The sequence below is a fragment of the Sinohyriopsis cumingii genome, unplaced genomic scaffold, assembly GCF_028554795.1.
Source record: "Sinohyriopsis cumingii isolate HCF-2022 unplaced genomic scaffold, ASM2855479v2 utg000349l, whole genome shotgun sequence".
Taxonomy (NCBI): domain Eukaryota; kingdom Metazoa; phylum Mollusca; class Bivalvia; order Unionida; family Unionidae; genus Sinohyriopsis; species Sinohyriopsis cumingii.
The window spans coordinates 529,884-555,510 of NW_028315889.1; the positions used below are offsets into that span (position 1 = coordinate 529,884).

At 34.5% G+C, this 25,627-nt stretch overlaps 1 protein-coding gene and 1 pseudogene across 2 annotated transcripts in view; one reads left to right on the forward strand and one right to left on the reverse strand.

The window, feature by feature from the left end:
- The window catches only part of LOC149774299 (P-selectin-like), a 63,931-nt gene extending 50,224 nt beyond the window's left edge, over positions 1-13,707 (forward strand). Inside the window, exons 4-9 of one of the 2 annotated variants that reach the window (XM_089945446.1) lie at positions 362-535; positions 4,877-5,050; positions 5,723-5,896; positions 6,579-6,752; positions 12,441-12,573; positions 12,866-13,707. In XM_089945446.1, coding sequence (XP_089801572.1) covers positions 362-535; positions 4,877-5,050; positions 5,723-5,896; positions 6,579-6,752; positions 12,441-12,573; positions 12,866-13,193 — 1,157 coding nt within the window. In that variant the 3' untranslated portion in view covers positions 13,194-13,707. The remainder of the gene's footprint in view (positions 1-361; positions 536-4,876; positions 5,051-5,722; positions 5,897-6,578; positions 6,753-12,440; positions 12,574-12,865) is intronic. The other variant, XM_089945447.1, reaches the window with a different exon arrangement.
- A 7,201-nt stretch (positions 13,708-20,908) lies between these two features.
- LOC149774300 (uncharacterized) lies at positions 20,909-23,316 on the reverse strand (annotated as a pseudogene).
- Between the last annotated feature and the right edge of the window lie 2,311 nt (positions 23,317-25,627).

The following is a 25,627-nucleotide window of genomic DNA, read 5'->3' on the forward strand; positions in this document are numbered from 1 at the left end:
TATATCATCCAAAGAACAAAGATGGGAGATAAAGAAGTACAATGTCAATTTATTATGATTAATACTAAGTATATCTTGTCATATGTAACAAATATCCTGTCAAGCTATAACAAAATGTCATTTAATTAGTTTTGTTTTTAATTAATGTATATTATAGAATAACACCATTAAAGTGCACGAACTTAAGAAAGCCTTTTCCGATCTAACTACCATAGATTGATGTGTACCCCCCGCCGCCCCCCCCCCCCCCCCCAAACTATTCTCATTAAATGCACTATGTATTACAGTTTTATTCGTCAATTAATGTTCGCCACTTCTTTGGCTTCATTTTGGAGCACACTAACATGCTTTCATGTTGTAGGTCTCTGTCCAGCAGTATTTAATGGCGGTTACATCGAACCATCCTGTAGCAGACTCATTGGAGATTCGTGTAAATTCTATTGTAACACAGGATTTAATAGGACCGGCAGTTGGCTGACTTGTGGGAAAGACGGAAATTGGATTCAAGATACAAGTTCAGTTTGCATAAAATCAGGTATAATGAATAAACATATAGCAAAAGATTTGTACATTTATAAACATCAATACACGGGTAATACATTTAATTTTGCGCCTAAAGGTGCATCAATTTATGGAAATAACTTGAGAAAATAATTTCAAGATGTATGATTGCAAAAATATATAAAGCCAGAAAATGTGATATAGTTAATTCATCTCGACATGGTGGTCAGTATATTAGATAGAAAATATCGATCATCTAACAAGAGCAAAAAGAGAAAAGAGGTAGAATGATCATTTATTATGAAGAATAAATCATGTCATATGTAAAAAAAAGTTTGGGCAATTTAAATTTCATAATGTGTATTCATAAAAGACGTGACTATGTGCAGTAGCTATGTGAATAGAAGATTTTCTTGGAGTGTTACTGAAATAATTAACAGATCTTCTTACAAACTATAACGTAATTTGTTTTCATTAAACGAAGATTCTAGAAATAAATATAAAAGTTCGTGAATTTAAACAATCCGATCTAACTAACCCAGGTTGCTCTTACGTTATACCCAATATATTCTTATTGAATGGACTTTCAAGGAGTCGCCATGTATTAACAGTTTTACTCATCGTTCATTGATCTCCTGTTCCTCCGCTGGTAGTTTGCAATATTCCAATATGCTTCAATCTTATGCATCTCTGTCAACCGGAATGTAACGGCGGTTCGACCGCTCCGGTGGCCTAGTGGTTAGAGCGTCCACCTCGGATGCGGGAGGTCGTGGGTTCGATCCCCGGCAGAGTCATACCAAAGACTTACAAAAATGGTACTAACAGCTGCCTCACTATGTGCTCAGCATTAAGAGGTTAGTGTTAAGACTGGTCGGCCTGGTGCCAGGATAATGTGACTGGGTGGGACATCATGCTACATGTCTGCGGCATGATGCCCCAGTGCTAGACATCACTATAAACTGCCACACTGCAGACATCGTAGTGATATGAATGAAAAATTGTTAAAGCATCGTTAAAAATCCAAATCACACACTCACACATTATTATTATTATTATTATTATTATTATTATTATTATTATCGCTTTTGTTGTTATTAGAACTGCTGTTCGTGTTGTTCTATGTTAAAATTTGTTCTTAAGGTTGATATAATACGTGCACAATTTTAAATTTCACAAATTATTGATAATATACGCAGTGCCCATGCGGACTCTTTGCATTACGTCATTCATCAATGTTCATCATTTGACGTGATTACTGGAAAGGTGAAACACGAAAGAGACCGGCTATATATAGATCATTATGTTCAAAATGTTTACCACAAGTTTTTCTTGTTCAGTTATTGACCGAGAACTGTATGTACAGTGTAGAATAATTTATGACTGAAATTTGAGCTTGTACTTGATTTTACACTTCCTAGTTTCGTCATTGTTTGTCTACCGCATTAGACCAGTTGAGGAATACCTACGAATACGACAAACCTTCATTCATTAATCTGTGGTATCACAAGTCTTCATGATTGTCCATAATCATGTATGAGAAGTTCATATTTTCAAAGAATGGTTTGATGTATTTTCTTTTTATGTGGATTATGTCCATCTGTAACGTTACCTGTCGTAAGTATTTACAATATATTTAGCCACTGGAAACATTGATATAGTTTTATTGACATCCGAATGGAAGGCGGCAAAATGATTCATTATTATTATTATAAATCACAGCATATCATGAAGATTATTTAGTGACAAGGCAATTGAAGTAAATTAATTTGCCCAGGAACACAACGGTATCCTGCCCCAGCTGACTCTTCGTATTATCCGAATCGTCGCCCGTGCGGTCGTGAATTCGGAACTCTAACCACTAACCCATCGCGGCTCACAAATTTGATATGTGCAAATAAAGGTATATACAATATATTGATCAGTGTCGTCTCCGAATCCAACTGTGACCAATGTTGCTCTAATTCGAAGCTGAAGTCGTAGGCACTAAGATACAGTCTGCATTAAGCCATTGTATCACCTATATATGTATTCATTTATTTACTCATTCATTCCATTCGAGCGAAATTTATTGACATTAAGGACGTGAAGTTGATATACGCACCGTTTAATTTGCTTGGTGGATTAATATACATAACATTCTTTCAATCAAGATGGAGGGTGCTTCCACATCCGGGATGATTGTTCTGTATACCTTATGATTTCTTTGGCAATCGCGTTTATTTTCAAAACAATTTTGTTTCCCTGCCCCTTCTCTATTACACGCTAGCTGATGCAATCTTCCTTTATGATATGGTAATAAATCTCATTTTCTGCAGCAAGAAACATCGATTTGTTCTTAGCCGCATTCCTTTGTCCACACTCAGACGCCTAATACAAATAACAATGACGAATAACTTACGGTGATAATGCGACAGCACGACTTAATTAATTTTTATCACCGATGATGAAAATCGTACGCTTTATCTTCTTTGTTTCACATTAGGATATCCACTCAGTCACTTGAAAGTAGTCAATAGAGCAATGAAATATCTAACAGCACCTTAAATATACATCACTTTCCGGCGTTAGATACAACGATTATGTCGACAAACACATTTGTAACATAACCGAAAAATGATTTTAAAAGACTGACTCAAGCGACTAAACATGTACTCAATTCAGGTTTAGTGCTTTCGAAAATATTAGAGCAAACTATACTGTATCGCCGTGTTTATACGTTGCCCGTCACAGTGATATCAGCTAAATGATTTGCATCATGAACCTTGTTTTCAGTAAGCCCTCAGCGGGAGACAACTCTTACTGATGATTGTAGATGCAGTGTATTATCACTGAATCTAATTTTTAATTGTTGTATTAAAACTTAAAGATATACCTGTTAGTAAAGAGGAGGAAGTACTATAAGACCAAATATGACCCACCCCATATATATTCATTTTATGGCATGCTGAAACTATAACGTAGATTGTTTGTTTTTTTTAAAAGATAAAAGTTCCCTTTTGATCAAGCCGCTTTAGTAAGAAATGTGCCGTGACAATGGCCATTTCCCTAACATTTAATTTGGCAAGAACTTTAATATGTCTCAAAAACAACTGTGTATTTTATTTCTTTAATATGAACTTTATGTATAACATTTGTATCAAAATATTTTAAATGTACCTCAGCGAGCATTTAAAGATGACTTTGGACCTTTTTCCAATTAACTGTCTTGCAATCGTGGCAACTTAAGAGTTGAGCTTTATTATTTATGACTACAAACATCTGTTAAAAACTGTACATTTCTAAATTCAATTCATTAATTTCTTCAGAATTATTTTCGTTATATCGCATCGGTGTAACTTATTACATAATTTGAAAATGGAACAAGCGGGTAGGATCAGTGTGTGTGTGTGTGTGTGTGTGTGTGTGTGATACATACTTATATGCAACTAATTTTCACTCATTACTTTAATTATCTACGTGATAAAAGCTTCAAGATTATAATAAATGCCTTATTTTTTTATCAAAATTTGGTGTACTTTTCAAAGGAATGCGTGTCATTGATTTATTTTCTAAAAAAATCTGAAGTGCCAGCTATTTAGTTAGGGATAGAGAATGGAATTTTATAGATTTGCTTAGAACACTATATTATTTTCTCGACTTGCCGCTGAATAGTTTTCATTTTATAATAGAGCAAATACTCAGATATGTTGAGCAATATATTTTTGTTGGAAAGGAGGAGAAGAATGCGTTTCCATTAAAGTGAAGTACATAGAACTATGTAGGCTGAATACAATGCAAACTATCCGGTATAAGTCTGATTAAAGCCTGATTTGCTTTGGTTGGATGTGGGTTGTTTTCAATCCATTACATAAGTCATAAGATCCCGTATGACGCCTGCTTTTCTGTAGTATGGTATGGGTTGTTTTCAATATATTATACACATAATGCTATTCAGTAATATTGTGACATTGTCATCATACAAATTCAGATTATTTCGAGCAAATGAAAGACGTGACAAATTATCTGCAGTGTCCATGTGCAAAGAATATTTTCCTGGAATGTAACTGAGACAATTAACACACATTATTTCAAACTGTAAGAAAATGGTCATTTAATTAGTTTTGTTTTCAATCAATGTAGATTACAGAATAACACCATATAATTTGTGATCTAACTACTCTAGATTGATGTGTGTTTCCACCCCACCCCCACCATCCAATCTGTTCTCATTAAATTACATTCACAGAGTCACTAAGTAGTAACACATTTTGAATTAATGATACTCAGTTCCTCATCTTCATGTTATGGCACACAAATATGCTTTAATCGTATAGATCTCTCCCATCTGAATTTAATGGCTGTTACAATCGTATAGATCTCTGCTTTAATCGTATAGGTCGCTGCCCACCACAATTTAATGGCGGTTACATCGAATCATCCTGCAGCAGACTCAGTGGAGTTTTTTGCACCTACTACTGCAACCGTGGATTTGATAAAACCCGATATCGGCTGTTTTGCGGGATAGACGGAAACTGGTTTCCTGATACAACTTCAGTTTGCGTAAAGTCAGGTATAATAAACAAATAACAACGGATTTGTAAATTTAGACACATCACCACACAAGTAATATAATTAATATTGCGATGACAGGCACATGACTTTATGAAAATACATTGAGAAACTAATTTCAATATACATGATTGAAATAAAGATATAATGCCAGAAATTTGTAATACAGCTACTTCAAATAAATATGGTGGGCAGTATATTAATTTAAGATATTGATCATCCAAAAGAACAAAGATGGGAGATAAAGAATTACAATGTTAATTTAGTATGATCAGTATATGTTGTCATATGCAACAATTGTTTTGCAATTTAAATTTCAAACTGTGTATTCATTTCGAGCAAATAAAAGACGTGACTATGTGCAGTTACTATGTTAACAGAAAATTTTCCTGGAATGTTACTGAGATCATTAACAAATCTTCTTTCAAACCATGAAGGTCAACTGGTTGCTCTTATTTTCCATTCAATGTTGATCCTAGAAATACAATATAAAACTTCGTGAACTTAATCCTATCTAACTAATCCAGGTTGCTGTTACTTTACCCCCAATATATTTTTTTTTTAAATTGGACTTTCAAGAGTCGATATATATTAACAGTTTTACTCATCGTTCATTGATCTCCTGTTCCTACGCTTTTAGTTTGCAACACTCCAATAAGCTTTAATCTCATAGATCTCTGTCCTCCGGAATTTAATGGTGGTTACATCGAATCATCCTGTAGCAGACGACCTGGAGTTTGGTGTACCTACTACTGCAACCCTGGATTTTTTGGGAACGGAGGTTTGCTGACATGTGTGAAAGGCGGAAACTGGATTCCAAACACAAATTCAGTTTGCATAAAATCAGGTATAATGAATGAAGAGATAACATCAGAATTTCAGATTTATAGGCAATAATTGATACACAAATAATACATTAAAATATTGTAATGTTCTTTTGGTAGCGTAAAAACGCGGGAAAATATTATTGTTGAATAAATTTTCTATTTTTATTCTTGTAGTAATACATGTTTCCTAATTTTAGAAAGTAGTAGTTTGGTGTTTATTGTATGCAACTGTAATATCAGATATGTCAGTAATATTATTGCTATGTGAAACGATTTGTCTCTGAGAGTTAATGGGATTAATAACAGAAGACCAACTTTACACATTCATTTCGTTTGATGTTCCTGCAAATTTCTTTTTGCATGTATCAACTATAAATTTGCTCATACGTTCATCATTTAAATCTCCTGATTTTGTATGCATTTCATGTTGCTATGCTAAATTTATCACAATGAGATGACATGGAGAAATGCAAGCATGCAATGTTGTTCTATTGGAAGTGTGAAAAACTGCAAGCATGGCGAACACGTATGGTACTGTATTGGTAAGTATATCTATAGCAAGGTTAGAAAGTACTATTTTCTATCCAATGGACTGAAACTGAACGAGCCCTAAAACTTAAACTTTACAGAACTTATGTACAGTTAGAATGTACAAAGCAGATTTTGAAGTTTGCAACACACCAATATGTTTTAATCTTATAGATCTTTGTCCTGCGGTATTTAATGGCGGTTACCTCGAACCATCCTGTAGCAGACGACCTGGAGATTCCTGTACCTTCTACTGCAACCCAGAGTTTGTTAAGAACGGAAGTCAGCTGACTTGCGGGGAAGATGGAAAGTGGATTCAAGATCCAAATACAATTTGCATACAATCTGGTATAATATATAAACTGATAGGAACAGATTCGCAAATGTATGTACATCAACACACAAAAAATAAATTTAAATATTGCACAATGGAATTTAGGGAAATATAATGAGAAACCAAATCTGAAGTTATTTCACCTAGACATGATGGTAAGTATCTTTATATGTTATATATCCATTTATCTCATTATGCTACAATTGCTGAGATTGACCATATTTGAACATACAAAATATAAATATCTTTAATATTTCAAAGCAAGCTCGGTATTTTAAGTCCTGATCTCGAGATCTTGGCCTTAGATGTGATGATACAACCATTTACAGAGGAAGAAAGTCTTCTTTGAGTAGTTAGTTAAATCGAGCAGTTTATAATAGACGGTTCTGGTCTTCTTGCCACAGTCTCTACGATTTATTGACGAATGTTTACTCTGTGTTCTGATCTTTTAACTAAAACAAATATATGCGTAAAGTTACCCATCAACCGTAATTGATTACTTCATTTCTATATGACATTACGGAGTTATCTCTCTTGTTTGTGAAAAATGGAAAACATTAAGATCATTTCTACAAACATTTGACCGACTTAATTTCTTGATCCTCAGAGTTTTATTTGATTAGTTAATCAAATTGAGAAGTTTATAATGGACGGTTCTGATCTTCCTGCGACATTGTCTACAACTTATTGAGTTTTACTTTCCATTGTCTTCGTTCGGATCTTTTAAAATAAAACAAATATATATGCGTAAAGTTACCCATCAACCGTAATTGACTACTTCATTTGTTTATGATATTACGGAATGGTCTCTCTTGTTTGTGAAAAATGGAAAACAACAAGATCCTTTCTGCAAACATTTGACCGACTTAATTTCTTTATCCACGTAGGTGCTTACTATTTATTTAAAGAAAGTTGGCATGGAAATCCTTCTCGAGTTACAACACTGATTATTTTGTACGTGTCTAAGATAAATATTTTCTGATCTAAAAATAAATCAAATACGCAGATTCATACCGTTCTATGAGCATCTGGGATATCTACGGTCATGCTACTGTACAGTAGTGTTCCTAGTTTTGTAGGTCATTACCAACTAGGTTGTCTTTTTTTAATCATCTATGTCTAAACCAATTAGGCGTGATGTGGTACTTTTTAAAAAATTTTATTATAAATAGCAACAGAAAAGTGTATAATTTCAATGCTCTTTTTTTTGCGTTCTTGTCTAGTTTCTGTCTAATGTTTGCCTTTGACAAAGATTCAGTGAGAGACAGCGTATCGGCTAGTTAAATCTCTAGCTTTGCACTGTTGGTTATCGGTATATATCTGTGCTGACAATGTATGACAAAAAGGTTTGATTCCCGTATTTTTTGTGAGTCAGAAAACACAGAATATAATTGTTTCATTCTGTCAATGTAATCATGCCGATATAAAGAAAAAAAATGTAATATAGTTACTTTACCTAGACATGGGGGTAAGTATCTTCAGATATTATATACTTATTTGTCTCATTATGCTGCGATTGCAAATCGATAAGTTCAATTCAATATGCTATTTCGGAGTGGTTTCTTTTATTTCTAAACGTGCAAACACAGCAAGATCATTTTTACAAATATTTCACCAATTTCATTTCTGGAAACTTTAAGGCACTAATTACTTAATTAAAGCGGGAAGGCAGGAATTTCCTTTTCCAGTTCAAATGTCGAGCCTTTTTTACTTACAAAGAATATACATTTTTTCATCCGGTAATAGGGCAAATAAGTAAATAAGCTGAACTATGGTTGACCAGTGGATAAGGGGCAATTATTTTCTTAAAATGGTAGAAAATGGAGTTTTTTTTACTTTGGTATGGTATGAACTGAGCTCAAGATTACCACCAGTGATAACATGTTTAAATTCAGTAGATATATTAAAAATTGCTGCTTGCAGCAAAACATCAGATTTGAGTAGTAAAATGGACATTTATCCTTAGCGTTCCGCATTGCTCTTCAAGCGTATCTCTTGTCGCGGGAAAATACAATCGCAGCAGACGGCATAATTATTAAGAACCATGGAACTAACATTATATTTAAAGTTGATAGAAAACATACATTTGTATATTGTAAATTTAATACTTACTGGGGTAAGTATCTTCATATATACTTATTTGTCTCATTATACAGCGATTGCAAATCGATAAGTTCATTTCAATATTATATTTCGAAGTGGTTTCTTTTATTTCTAAACGAGCAAACACAGTTTAATTTCTGGAAAGTAATTATTGTTGTTGTTGTTGTTGTAGGGTTTAACGCCATTTTTCAGAACAAGAAAGGCTATACATGGCGGCCAGCATAAATGGTGGAGGAAGAACCCTGGGAAACCCCGGGAAGAACCACCGACCCACGAGAAGCTACTGGCAGGCTTTCTCACATACCCACGTTAGCCGAACCTGAGAATCGAACCCAAGCAGGCAAAGGTGAGATGTCAGTGCTCCAAAATGTTGAGTGCTTTAGACCACTCGGCCACTCGGGGCTCTGTGGAAAGTAATTAAATTTACAATATAAATATAGTCTTGAAAGTACCTACGATATTATATGGTTGTTCATTTCAAACGAAATTTATTAAAAGTCTTAAGTTATTTAGACTTCTGTTTATTGTGGTAAGAGAAAGGTTGAAACTATAAACCGAGAATAAAAATGTAACTTTAAATGATCGCAAGTATTCCAATTTATTCATCATCGCAATTAATACAATTATCTCACCATCGCAAGTATTCCAATATGCTCACCATTGCAAGAATTCTAGTTTATTTGCTGCACAATTAAACCAAATGTTTGGATCAATAAAAGTACAGTATAGTGTATCGAAATGACGCTTACACATTTCCATTGCTTGGACATTCCACAAAATATATTCCTGATTAGTCCAAGTTTCCTTTGACCCTTGCCACCCCATTTTTGATATTTGGACATTTTTGTTGAAGTGTAGGGTAAGAGTCTATTCCCTATCGAAAAGTTGGAATTCGCCTGTGGTAGCAGCTTACTAGCCCGCCCAGCAAACTTGAAAGACCTTTCATCAAAATATACCTGCATGAAATCGATAGTAATATGATATTGTTTTCCTCAGACATTGTGATCATAGCATTCGTTATGTCTTTAATCCGCTGACAGACGAGACGAAAGTACTCGTTGCTGAAATTTGACCTGGATCTGGCCATTTGCATTCCTAGTCAATAATACACTATTTATACTGTTGCTGTAGGAAAACAAATCGAACATATGAATGAAAGTCACGTAGGTTTTATAGCAAAATGAAGAAAAAAACACATAAACTTCTCAAAATCTTTATTGTGAAAACAACTACCAAAAATCTGTAAATGTTGCAGCAATTTGAAGAAAACCAGATTCACTAAGCAGAGGTCACATGTCAATGTGGTAGTCACGTGATACCAGCAAAAATATCATCCCTGACACGTGCTCGGTACTTCTTGAAAATGGTTTTCTCCACTCTGCTGCGATATCGTCAGGTTTCTGGTCGTTGTTCTCTGAATAAATATATTGTGAATTAAGTGTTCATTATATTTATTTACAAACGTTAAGTGACTTCTATACAATATGTCCAGATTCTATATACAACATCTTTGGAAATTTGTTTGTTTGTCTATATCACGTGACTATATGACCTCTGATATCACTGACATATAGGTTGCGAGATTTGTAAAGTCGTGTGCCTCGGAATCCAAATGGCCAGATCCAGGTCAAATTTCAGCAACGACTTACTTTCGTCTCGTCTGTCAGCGGACTAAGAACATTACGAATGCTATGCTCGCGATTTTTGAGAAAATAAGTCATATTCCTATCAATTTCATGCAGGTATATCTCGATGAAAAGTCGTTCAAGTTTGCTGGGCCGGCCTGTAAGCGGCTATCGATAGGGAATGGATTCTGACCCTACACCCGAACATAAATGTCCAAATATCAAAAATGGGGTGACAAGGGTCAGAGGAAACTCGGACTAATTCCGGATTAACTTCCAACGTTCCAGTGCAAATTGATATGAAAATGATTTTGTACGCAGGTTAAAAAATTGACTAATGGGGAAGCAAATGACCGTTATGATATTTCCACTGTATGTATGTATGTATGTATGTATGTATGTATGTATGTATGTATTATAATTATTGTTCCAACTACCAGCTATTCACTTAGCATCCTTAGTGGGAGCGATATAAAATCACTGGAAAATCATAAAAAATATATAATTAATGAATCAACCAATCAATCGATCAATCGGTCCATTAATCAGTCTATATAGACTACCTAATATTGACCCTTTTAGTGCCATGCAGATTTTTCCGTTTTTCGAAAGTAATTACCTTCCCATAGTAGATATAAAGTAATTACTTTCCCGTTGTAGTTGTTTTGTTAAGCAATGCATACTGAGTGCAAATAAAATCGTTATCCTTGTTTAGCTGATAAATTTAGAATATAAAACAGTACGATTTTCTTTAATTAAGTACGCAATTTTATCTCAGTTGATTGAAAACTATTTCTTTAATCTGATTTTCAACCTTGAAATGGAATTCTTTCAGCTAAATATCGTGAAGCACAAGCATTTACCGTGTGTACTCACTTATAAGTCAAATCTAGCTGAAAACTGCTCAGACCCAGATCTGTCGTTGCAAAGCGAGCGGCAGATCTGGGCCAATATAATTTGTAAGAGGTAATCAGTAGAATAAACCATGTAGACATGATCTGCCTTAGAGTACGTACAGTTATATAGGAGGCAATCCATTGTCTGAAAGAGGTGATTCTTAGTATTAACAGGGGCGCTTTTTGATTCAATAAGCACCTAAATCTAAAAACTATGTACTGCACAAACTGAGTTTGTTATGGATGCAGCAAGCATTAGATTTAATTGAAACAAGTTTATAGATCGTACATGCAGTAACGGTATCAGCAAACGCGGGACCCGATTTGGATCATTTTGACGGGGCCTCCTGGATTTACGCGCGGGATCCCCTGTGAGCACTGCATTAGGACAAACCCTCTTAAACAAATATTATATAATATTGAATTTAACATTTCCTTTCATCTCTTTAAAATTACTTTCTCTTTATAGATGTATTTTTTTTAAATTACTAACGCGCGGTGCCCCTGTGAGCGGAGGGACCGATTTGGCCTAGTCAGTCCAAGCGGACTAAGGCCGGCCCTGCTTACATAGAACATCATGACAACCAAAAGCTCGTCATATAGATATATTTTAAGTGTTGCAGACCATTACTTTCTCGGAAGTCGTGAAACACCGAACAGTATTTTTTTATCCCGGGAAATTAAATATGCTCCTATGGGCAGCTGTTGTTTGTGATAAATTACAGGCCTATCAAAAAGCTATGTCTGAAGAATCATTGTTTAAAAGTTAAAGTGTGGATATCTTGTGACACCTTGACTTAAACGTATATTAAAACAGTAACACGACTATAGTACTCAAAACCTATTTTTCTGTCGAATCTCAGTAATTGGAAATTACAAGAACAAAATTAGGCATGAATATTTTCAATCATGGATCAAGTTCACTTTATTGAGTCACATAGGATATGAATTTAGCGATGGAAAAAGTACATGCGAAATCTGTAATTATATATAGAGGCCTTTCAGCTGTAAAATGCTTATGTTTAGATTTCAGAAATTTTATTTACTGAACCTATACATATAAATACATCCTTTTCAGACGAGCAGACGTCTTCATACAGCGAATCAAGACGTACTAGTAAAGGAAATGTAGGAACTATTGTGGGAATCACTACAGCTGCTCTAATGGTGATGGTGATTATATTTGTCATCGGGGTATGGATATCAAAGCGGTAAGACAAACATCCTTGAAAATATGCCGCCATCATCATAATCCTCACTTATATTATTATCATGTTATGCTTTATTGTCATCGTCATGAAGATAAAAAGTACCATCATCTTTATCAAATTATCCTCAACATTGTTTTAACTTATCGTTATTCTTCTTCTTATTATTATTATTATTACAGATTTTAGTTTCACTACACAAAACAGAGAGAGAGATATATTGATGAAGATAAAGAGACACATAATTAAAGGAATTTGTAATGATAGTTTAGAGTCTTATTTTTGTTATTTAAAGGTCCAGTGTACGAAAATCACAAAGAAGAGTGCCAGGTCATGCGGGTGGTACATGTTTGAGACCAAGAGAGAATCGTGACCAGAACGATACAACCCTCCGACAACAGCCTAATGCAGATTATATTGGCAGTGTATCATCCTTTGAATCTCCTTTATATAATGACCTTTACGTCCATTCATTTGTACAACGGATCCCTACAATCTCCAGCAGTTGCAAGTATCCTGAACCTCCCCCGTCGTACAGTGAAACTCAAAGTGCAACTAACGAATCCCCTCCCACCTACAAGGAGGTTGTTACGGACCCTACAAGATTTAATTTACATATCTGAATCGCTGTGTTATATGGACAACAACATTGAAATTCAAATTTATTTTATTTTTGTATCAATGTATCTTTGCTTAAGGTTATGCATACACAGCAAAAAATGTCAAATTTGTTGGCAGATCGCATTTGGCACATCTCAATTTACCACCATACTTTTGAGTGTCGTTTACTCTTTGCATCATAAAATTAATTTAAAAAAAACAACAGAAACGTTTAGACCTTATTCAACTTTAAATTGAAAGCGCCCATATTAAATAGTAATTCAACTTACTGTAAGCATAATATTAAATAGTAATTCAGCTTATTGTAAGCATAATATTTTTTACATATGTGGTGTTGTGACAGGGATACAGTCTACATTTAAATGTCAAATTCACTTCTATCTCTTTTCATTGCAGTTTTCCAAAATAACAATTTTTCTTGCATTATGTGTTTATCCTAAATTTGTAAGCAAGATATCCATAAATCCATAATTTTGACCCAGACGTGAAGCGTCTACAATAAATAAACTTTGGCTATGTTTATTGTCATATATTGATTATCTATGCGAAAAGACTTATCTAACAATCGAAGTTTCAGTGGAAGTCTGTGTGGTATAGCAGTTATATTGTAACCGCTCTTTTTGTACCTCCGTTAAAATGGTGTCCATTAGTCTGTCCGCAATCAGATTCGTTCAGTTCCAGTTGTATATCATATATAGTTACCAAACGTTGTGGATGGTTAGCAAATAAAAAGTATTTCGGGTTCAAAAGGTCAAAGGTTAAGGTCGCTGTAACTAAAAACGAAAAATGTTTCGGCACAATAACACTCCTTTCACATCACATACCTCAAGGAAACATTGCGGATGGATTCATCATGGGGCAAATAAAAGTCCATCGACTTGTGGGGAATCAAAACGTCATGGGTATTGTGACTGAAAGACAAATATTTTTCGCACAAAAAAACGTTAGTTCAGCATTACCTGGACCTAACTTAATAAATCACTTGCGCTTACGGTAAGGAAAACCGCCTGTTAACCTTGAGGTCAAGCGTTCAAATTATAAGATAGCTATTCTTTCTTTAGAAATGCTTAAAGCATACCAGAAGTTTTACCTTAAACAAAGTTTATGGATGGTTGGCACTAAAGGCAGGAAATAATTAAGTTGATTTGACGGCTACAATGTTAACCGTCAAGTGATTGTGCAACAAAGTTAATGAATAACGTTTCTTCTAGACCAAAGTCTTGAGTAAACTCTGTTGACGGCTTACACTTACACAAATAAAGAAATCTATTATTATAAGGTCAAATATCACAGGTCACGGTCATGTTAAATCTAATAAGAAAATTGTGGATTCTACATATTAAGTTTACCATTTTAAATGCCTGCTTTAAAAACTATTAAACACGAACTGTCGCATACAATTGGCTGTTACGGTACTCTTGTTACCAATTCTTTAGAATGTGTTATTAATACAAACACACAAGAACTGAAAACAATGTCCATATTGCACATATTTTAAGCACTGACTTTGACAGCAAACGTTCATCACGATTCTTCTTTACATTTAAGATGTAAAAACAAATTTTGACTTTTCACAATACTCACTTTTCATCATATTATTATAGAAATTTTCTAAAAGATGAATCAAAGCCAAATCCCTAAACCCGAACCAAGTTAAGCTTGGGAAAAGTATAACGCTTCCAGGAAACTTTCGATAAGAGCTTTAACAACTGTATATCTAACACTTTTCTATCCCGTATACTTTATTGCGTATTTATACACACCACGCATGTAGCCCACAAAGTTTCAGAAACATCTTGAAACAGCCAAAGAAGAGAAACAATGATATGCTTCTTCATACTATTTTGTTTCACAAAATAAACCACTTACAAATTTATTTTTATACCAGTTGATCCCCAAATTGTTGCATAGGAAACCTCAAACCTTACTGTGCATTTACACCGAAAACTCATTTAGTCAAAAGTTTCAGCTTTCTAATTCAAGTCGCTAAAGAGGAGATGTGATGACAAGAGATTTTATGCTATTTTACTGCTCAAAGTACCCGATTTTTTATATTTAAAAAAAATCAAACAATGAAGCACAAAAAAAGGAATTTTTTTGCATCTATATGGACCATTCATTTTGCTTACATAGTTACAGTGGAAGCCTCCAGGCAGACACTGCTTTTCTTATTAAAATATTGACAATTATTATCAACCTATGAAAATTATTAGTGAAATAGTTGCCATGATTCCTAAATAATCATGTGTGAAATAAATTATTATATGTTCACATGCTAAACATACCAGATTTCCCATCATGCCATGCGACTCTTCATTGTATATGCCTATACAAGTTACATTTGCACCAAGAAAAGCGAGCATTTTGTGAGCTTGACCAATGAAGGGAAACTGTATTTCCTTCAAGGGGTGATGTGTGTTGTTTTGCATCAGATATTAGACTCCCCACTGTTTGCTTCTTTGTAACGTAACGTCCCTTTCACAGGATTGACAACAACATAAAATATCATGTCTGCTACATCGTTCAATTGGTCAGAGAGAGTAAAAGAGTTTCTAAAATGTCAAATGTTTAATTTATCGCAACATACCAGGTTATCTTAAACCCACAGGGCTCTCTAATCGTTGATATTATCAGCGACATAGTACGAAAAGAGGTTGGTGCTGAAGAATGAATTCAATTTTCAAAGCATCAACCAGAAGCAAGTTTGATGTCTAATGAAACAAAAAGGTATTTTCCTACGTGAATACCATATATATTTCATACAGAGGTTATATGGTCTTCTAAAACGTAAACAATGGGTCACGTGATCATCTTCTAGAAGGGTATAGAACCTACGTACTTGATAAAGATCGCGTCTACCCAGTGTGACCCTGACGAAACCCAATCATTTTATTCTGAGAAATAAAAAATAACAAACTTTTTACATCATAAAGACGAAGTCGCATCATGACCTCGACAACAACCAATCATTTTAAAAATAAAGTAGAACTTGTTTACGTGGATGCTACGAATTTTGAAATAAGGCCAGGATTTAGATCAATACCAGGTGCTTATAAACTAACAGTCAAGGTCAAACTATTTTCTGAAAATGTTTCATCTCTAGTGAATAAATATCATGTAACGAAAAATCAAACCATTTAAAACTGACAAAAAATTAAATTGAAATAAATATATATTAAATCAGATATAATTAAATCAAATATACTTAACACATCACATAATTTCTGCCTCTTGCCAGCAATGTTAGAATCTATCACATTTATCACACGACAAAAAAATTATAGAAAATTGGACGAAACAGCTTGAAAGTATGATGCAAGACACTTGAATAAAAAAAAACAAAATTTACTGCCATGAAACATTGTAAAAGAGAACAATAGATGTTTCTATTCAAAATTTTGTGTTTCTCCAGGAGACATAATATTGAAAAGGAAGACACTAGCCGCTTAATAGCAATAAAAAATAAACAGGTGAACAGGTGAGTTTATTTACTCATCTAAGATAAAATTTAAACCACTCATGTATATAGGATGGATTCCATGTTACAGGTATATCTAACCACTTTATACACGAACGCTATCATTTGACCAAGTTCATTCGTTTCAATTGTTGTTGTTGTTGTTGTTGTTGTTGTTGTTACTGTTTGGGATTTTAACGCCATTTGTCAGCTCATGATTTTCTACGCATGACATAACGTACCCATGTGAGGGTAAATAGGTCATATTCAGACAGTCGTGTCTTTTTTCCCATAATTCCTTTGGGTGGTGGATTCGAAAAAATGGCTGCCAAAAGCTAATACAAATAGCAAAATCAAAACGTTCCTGAAGGCGGATAATTACATTTTCCCACGGTCGCAACCAATCAGTAAAGATAATAATTCGCAAGAATTTCATCAGTTTATTTGGACGAATCATAATCCCATGAATTGATATTTAACATGTTGTCAGAAACAAAATATGAAACTGCACATACTATTTGTAAAGTGTACCAACTCTGTGATAAACTGGTTTCCTGAAAGACCATATCTAAGTTTCAATGTGCGAATGGAGATATCCAAGGGTCCTAGTATGTAGAACATTCATACTCACAGCTGGAACTCATGATGCACACATGCAGACTCGTATCGGTCATCTCAATCGGGTCAACTTTAAAGCTATGTATACAATTACTACATTAGCCGATTACATGGTAGATTATTTATTTTATCAGTCAAGTTGACATGATGAAACAGGAATAATCTGAACAGGTTACTACTAATATTAGCTGTTTTGTTCCAAACAAAAAGGTGTTGAAATGACAACGGGATAGATAGCAAGATGTCGGCCAGTTTCTATGTAGGTATTCCAAACAGGGCAACTCAATTTCTTTTTTAGAATCAATAGAGTTAAGAGTTTGAAAATATACACGTAAGAATCTTTGCAAAGGTTTTGTGAATATGTTGCTTTTTTTAGACATATTGGTGTTGTTTTGAGCGTTATTATTTTTCACCAGTGTCAGGAATATATATTTTTCAAAAGCATATCTTTCTTTTAATAAAATAGATATGAAGCGCTGAACGAAACATGAGCAGAACATATTGCTGATGATCATGCAATAATAATTATTTTAATGGCAAATCTGTATCTGCATTTAATTGTTGAAATTAATAACTTTACATATGAAAATGAAAATTACTGATGACTAAATAGGTTATAGTATAATAAAGCTTTTGAAATATATTACACTGTCACATTTTTTGTTAGAACATTCAAGGTTTACCTTATTCCATTCCAAATAATTGAAATGTAAGTTATGAAACTGAACCTTCATGAACACTGAACATTCTAAATATCTGCATCAGACATATACTTTCTGAGCATTCTCAGTCCAATTAAAGAAAACAGTTTAACACTTATGATATCTTACAATTATCTTCTTTGCCTTTTTGGATAAGAGGAATAAAGTCTCACTTGCCAAAGGAATTGAAGGTGCAACACTGTGTATGGGGAAAACAATTCTGACAGATTACATCCATGTTGCATAGCGACATGTGTTCTGGTGGCACTGTACGGGCTATTACATGGACCTTTGGGTATTGATATCATCATCTGGTCAATCTGATCAGGTAAATTGATGCACAGATTGGTACACAAATGTTCTCATGCGGAAAGATAAGTTACAATATATATTTAGAAACGCATCATGAAACCCCTGACATTAAGAAAAATACATGACAATATATCGCAGAAATCAATGATAGCGCTTTTGCTTCTTTAAAAGAATTTCTGTAATTCTCACCTGAAGAAAAATATAATTTCATTCGCTATCATAACAAGAACTGAATAGCCTACTATCGAGTTGTTCACGGACCATTCATGATTATGAATTGTCGTGGTCATTTACCAAATTACCATATTAAATATCAATATTTTTATGGTTATGAGTGTTCCTTAAGATTACGTCATTCTTACATCCGGTACATTTCAAAGGCAGTGAGCTTTACTTTTGATCCAAGTGAATATCATGTGATTTTTACATCAGGGCATGAGTTCTTGATAACCAGGATGACCTAATTCCTGACCGGTTGGCAACTAGAAATTCAGCATGAACTCCATTTGGATTATTATAAAAGTCATTTGGAATACTCGATATTTTTGGACTTGTGAAAGAAATATTAGGACTATTTAGGATTTCATTCACCGTACTCTATGGTATTTTTAATTTTTCACCGTGTATTTTAGGAAAATTAATTATATCTTGAATTTTATAAAACTTGTTGGTTTTCACCATTTTCTGTTACTTGGTTTAATACCATAAAGTCGTAACAAGAGAAAGAGACAGATAGAAAGCGAAGCAGACAACTTTGTCATCTGCGTGTTCATACACTTTTCCTATGTGCCTAAAGGTAAGATACTTCAAACGGGCACCAAAGTGTATTTTCATCCATTCATTAGGCTCTAAGCCGACCTTTACAATAAAAGCAATAGTACTTCAATCAGAGTAGTACGAAGTAATCAGTATCTCTTTATGGGTTTTGTGTTTGTTTTCTTGTGGAGGGGCAGGTCTTTTGTTGTTTGTATTTTTACTTCTATCATCAACATCTCCATTGTAAAACAAGTAAATTAAACACTCTTTATTTCCAATATGGCATCAATAAACAGTTCTGGCTCAAATTGGCAATCAAAAAATTAATCATGGATAATATATCCTTCTACTTTTTAATAACCCGATATGGTGACAATTTGGATCTTTCTCAGCATCACGTGAAAGCCGTGTTGATGATTCAAAGTGACATATTAACGAAGGCGTATCCTGGATTTTCTTTTTTACCATGCATTTTTTCAGTTCCAGTTCAGTATGTAAACTTTGACGATAAATGAATGTTTGCACATGGTTCCGACTACTTTTGTAGGGTCGTCACGTTGTGAGAAAATTTGCTGATGTTCAGGTTCATGTATACACATGTTTTGTTATAGTTCCTTCGTAGTGACAGCACCCGATGCTGAACAGAGAAACTGCCTGTCGGTTGTGTAACCGTCACGCAAGGGCCTGGTCGCGGCTTACTTCAAAAGGAATTCTATGTTGGGACACTTTTTTTGCTTTGAGTCAGCGATGTCTCGACCGGGACTTCAGTGCGACATGTAAGTGAGAAATTGACCTTACGCGAGAAGGTAGATCGCTCCGCCTACCGAACACGTGATTTAACAATCTCTTAACCTCTGACAAACATTCTGTGAAAATGGCAGGCGTGATAACGCAAAGAGATATACCAGACGATATTGGTGAGCAATATTTGCCATATCAAACAACACTGAGACAAAGATAAAAAGCGAGAGCATTTAGTAAAGGCTCCTACGTTGATGATGTGAAGTTTTTTAGTATCGGAATGAAGAAATTCTAGTAAAATGCAGGATATTTCGGAGTTAGCGCATGAGCGAATAATCGCATAAAACGATCATAGCAAACGATACTTCAAAGAAACGAGTGACTGTTAATAGGGGTAAGTATCAGAACCCTTTCGATTATCTATTTTTATATATTGGCTACCTTTTAGACAGGAGTATCTTGTGTATTCTGGTTTTGATAATAATGTGTCTGTGTTGTCGATCAGCTGATTCAATGTTATATGCATGTATGTTTTGTACATGTACAATACAGTCTGTACAGACCTGTGTAGTATGTGGACTTGGAAACCTTGTTATTATTTGGCATATTTATGTTTCAATTTCACTGATACATATATTAAAATTTATTCTTACTGTTGTTGAAGTTTTAAAATTACAAAAGGAGCATGAATTAGACTGCAATAGACAATGTTTATACAGTTTGACTTTCATGTGCTCTTTTTTGATCTGGGTACCTTCGATCACATTTTGTCAGACTAGCAGATTCATTTTTTCTTATTGTGACGTTTTCAGAGTTTCTGGTCAGTGTGCCCATGTTCTCGCATTTTTAATGATCCTCAAAGACTGGATTTTGGAACTATTTAAAGACATACCTGCACAATCATCATGCACAAGTTTGCCTCAGCAATGGGACAAACCGAGAGGTGCAAAGATATAAGCCAAGCCAGTCTCGACTATGGTCATCGCAAAACCAGGAAAGATAAACAGTAAGCGGAAGACATTTGCTGCATTGATCTAAGAACATAGGTTATAAAACATTTTTACATTTGTTGTTTGTTGGTGCATATAAACTCATATAAACAATAGAAATGAAAAAAGCTTATCGATTTTTTTTATATTTATTTCTTAATAGTTATACAAAGAGTAATCTTTTCTTCTGTCAAAAACATGTTTGTATCAGTGCATTTAAGCAATTATTTACGATGCTTAAATATGCATTTTTCTAGGTTTAATTACAGAAGATACAACTGCGGGAAATTGACGTATCATTTCTACAAGGTCTAAACAGTTGTCCATTATCATAAATTGTGACTTCTCCTTATTATACGATACAGACAGAACAGGGCCCACAGATTAAGATCAGTCGTCTAGGTAATTATTTTTTTTTTTTATTTTTTTTATTTTATTTTTTTTTATTTTATTTTTTATTTTGTCGATTCGTAGCCTACGAACCATTTTTTTTTTTTTAATTAACCCCGTAATAGGTTGACCAATGGGTAGGGGAACCATCCCAGGGTCACCTTACAATCAAACATTTCTGCTTATCAGATAATCTAGGGATAATAAATATAATCTACAGAGAAAGTAAATAAGAAAACACACACACACACACACGCTTTATATCCATGTGTCAGTCTTGAATAAGTAATTGCATAAAGCCAGCCAAGAAACAGCAACAAAACCAAATCTGATTCACACATGCAAATAAATACAAGTCCAGTCAATATCGATAATTTTAAACGTTTTTGCCCTAGAGATTGCTCGTTCCACATGGACACGGTGTGTGGCAATTTTCCTGGTCAATTTGCGTCTGTTGCTGACATCTGACCTCCACCTGGTGCAAATGAGGGTATTATGAGTTTTAGCCCACGTTTTTCAATTTCATCTTGAATTTTAAAAAATAACTTTATCTACCATCACCCCATCACCTCTTTGCAGTTTTCCACAATCCATCAACGGTTGCAATAATGGTTGCAAAACACACTGTGTAGTAATTTCTTTGTCTGAAACTGATCCGGAAAACAACATATATATATATATATATATATATATATATATATATATATATATATATATATATATATATATATATATATATATATATAAACGAAAGATCCTCTTGGATCAATTCCAGCAAGGCCTTTAAGAGTTGTTGCTGACTTGTAGTCAGAATAGCACTGACTCTGACTTCTCAGGGCACTATGCCTTTCCACTTTGCGTTCTATACCATCCAAAATACAAAGGTTGTTGAAAAGTCCTCCTTGAATTTTACTGCCATTTGTTGCAACAACACTTCTCTGTCAGGCCATATGGGAACTGAACCAAACCTGTAAAACATGTAGTTGATCCATTCTGGGAATCCTGTTGTGATACATGGAACAAATTGGCTAAGTGTTTGAAGTCAAAATTCAAGCTTAACTTAATTAGTGTCAGCAACATTTGATCCTCCTAAGGCATGATCTGAATGCTGATTATAGTCCTTGGGAAGCTAAGAGTGTTTCAAATTCATCTGGCACAAGGAATTTGAAAATGTTCATAATTTGCTCATAAATAAATCAGGTATATTATTGTATGTTATCTTTCACATGGCTATCCCTCACTGTTGCTACTACTGTACATTTATTCAATTTTTGCTCCATTAGACATGTTTTATCTCCTATTTCCTCCACTCTTGTACTTTCACGTATCAGTTCTTCATTAACAAGTACTTGCTGCGCACGTTTCTCTGTCAATGCTCTGTTCTCTGCAACCAAAGCAAGGAGATCAAATGTTGATACGCCTGAAAGTAGAAAGCATGCCTCTTCAGCTATTCTTCAATGTATACAAAATTTGTACAACCTAAATTTTCAGTTTGCTTAGTCATTTATGCCAGTTATTCAACTGCCCACTTTCAGTTCATATTAATACAATCTGTAGAAGTTCCAGGACAGAAACTTACAGACTGCTGAGATCTTGACTTTCCAAACAAAAGCAGATATTAAGATACCTTCTTTTGTGTTTGAAAACATTATCAAGTGGTCCAGTCTAGCCTTATCGGAGGAAAAAGCCATATCGATATAGAGGAACAAAAGGAACCAGAATGTTTGTGACCAGTGGTACAAGGAGAGAGAAAATAGAATAATTGCATCCAACCTTGAAAGATTTATGCTAAGAAACGCATGTATGACAGATACATTCTTGAATAGTATTTTTGAGCCAAAGTATTTAAATCAGCTTCCACAAGTTATGGTATTAGCAGTGAAAATGTGGCAAAAACTATGTACATGAAGAAGACAAATAATCTTGTACATGACTGTTGGTTCAATGTGTATCCATTATTTCCATTCTTGGGTGCATCACCAGATGGAGAAATATTTGAAGGTGGGCAGTCTGTAGTTCTCGAAGTGAAATGTCCATTTTCTACACGTGACTGGACTATTGATGATGCCTAAAAGTCATATGAGAAGAAGGACACACTATTTCTTGAGAAGACTGGAAGAGAAATTGTAATCAAAAGGAATCATAACTACTGAGTTCAAGTGCAAGGCCAGTGTTTAGTCACTGGTGCAAATTTGCCTTGCAGGCCTCTTAAAAAACGAATAGTTATAATAGTATACATATAGACATACCTGTATACACAGCAGAATGCATATAGACATACATGTATACACACAGCAGTATGCATATAGACATACATGTATACACTCAGCAGAATGCATATAGACATACATGTATGCACACAGAAGAATGCATATATACATACCTGTATACACACAGTAGAATGCATATAGACATACCTGTATACACACAGCAGAACGCATATTGATCTATTGACTTTATTTCCTTCCTCTCTCGGTCCACTGACACTCCTCCAAACATATAAAGCCACATAGTGAACGTATATAGTATGCAATAGTGAATACAGTTAAAAATATTTCATCCTCACTGAAATGCACATGCTTCATGAACTCTCTCTCTCTCTCTCTCTGTCTCTCTCTCTCTCTCTCTCTCATTGTACTAGTTTCTCTTTGATATACTAAGCATATTTTTCCATAATAATTTCCAACTTACGCGTTTGCAACATTAGATAGAATTTTCCACCTTTTTCTCGGTGGCTCAGACGGGGGTCTCTTCTATGGATGAAATCTCGCAGGTATTATCGTGTGAGTATATATATATATATATATATATATATATATATATATATATATATATATATATGGACACTCCATCAGGAAGTGCTGAAAATATGTATGATGTGCTTTATTTGAGTAAATCAGTAAACATATTCTTCTTGAAAGAAATTTACTTCAAGAGTATCTAGTATACTCCATACCTATAGTTAGATGACTAAAAATACAGAGTTGCTGAAGTATCTGACAGATAGAGAGAATGATACATTATTTATGAGTCAAACCAACAATAAAATGTTATTGTTCAAACTTTAAAATGATACACTTTATAGTACTTGTTATATTCCACACTCAATCGATTTTCTGACTATTTTAGGGCCAGTGCTTGCTCCACACACAATCGATTTTCTGGGTTTTTTAAGGTTCTATTTTCTTTATATTAAATTATATTAAATTAACAAACGACAGGCTTTTTACATACATATGCACAAACAAACATGCGTTAACTGCCATCAGCTGTGTCCATGTTCAGCTGATCGTGCGGCCAACCACACGCCTATATCAAATTGCTTGCACTTCTCCAAGATGCGTCTTGGTTTCGGGAATAGAATAACTGAACTCCTCCATTTTGACGATCTGGGTAACGACTATCAGAATTGCCATTCCCCACCCCACCCCCACCCCCTCCGACACTTCTTCACCATTATGAATCAAGAAATTGCCAAACCGTTGCTAAATTTGTAAATATATAAAATAGCCGGATCGATATCGCCAAAAGCTGCTTGTCGGAGGAAAATGGCGGACGTAAACAGTGCCTGGATGTGTGTCTAATAGAACACACTGATTGTTTAATCGAGCAGAATGGTTGACAAATGGCGATAGGTCAATTACTCAAGAACAGCTTTCAAAGAGTCCAGGCCGTAGCCAATTGGGACCGAGAGCTTCAAATCTTGGGCGGACTCTCAATAAGCAATTTGTTTTGACTAACTCCATTTTTCCATTAGTGCATGTTTGGGAGCGAGAGCTGATCATAGGGAAGTTGGGAAACACTACACTGTTCTTCGAGTTCAGAAGTTTTGCGCTCGTTAAAAAAACGGGAAAGGAATTTCAGGGAAATTCTAAGTTGGATTGTGAACGAAGGCTTCTTGAGGTAACTTATCTTCACCCGAATTCGTCTCGCTTTTATAACTAGCTGTTGTAGGATTGCATTATTGTGTGCTTTATTATTTATTACAAATGGACTCTTCAATGTTTAGCGAATTATAAAAATGGAAGATTAACATACGTAGATTGTTGGATTGTGTAATTTGCTATGTTGCATAGTAATGTATGACAGAATTTACTAGTGAATTGAGTTAGAACTTGTACTGCTTTGTTAGTGTATGTGTGTGTGTATATATATATATATATATATATATAGAGAGAGAGAGAGAGAGAGAGAGAGAGAGAGAGAGAGATTATGAATTATGCAACGTTAGTCATTGTTGGACTTGTACACACATAAGTAGGTATTTGTATATTTTATGTGTCGTTTATAATTCGTAGGGTAGGAAATGCGTATGATTGTTGATGTTGATGAGAGTTTACTATATCGAGAAGTTAACAACTAGGGATGTGTATGCACGTACCAGAAATCGTTGATAATATTGTTATTGTTATACTACCATTATTGGAGAACCAAGCGTGTATGGAATATTTAGATTTGTGTGTGAATTGACC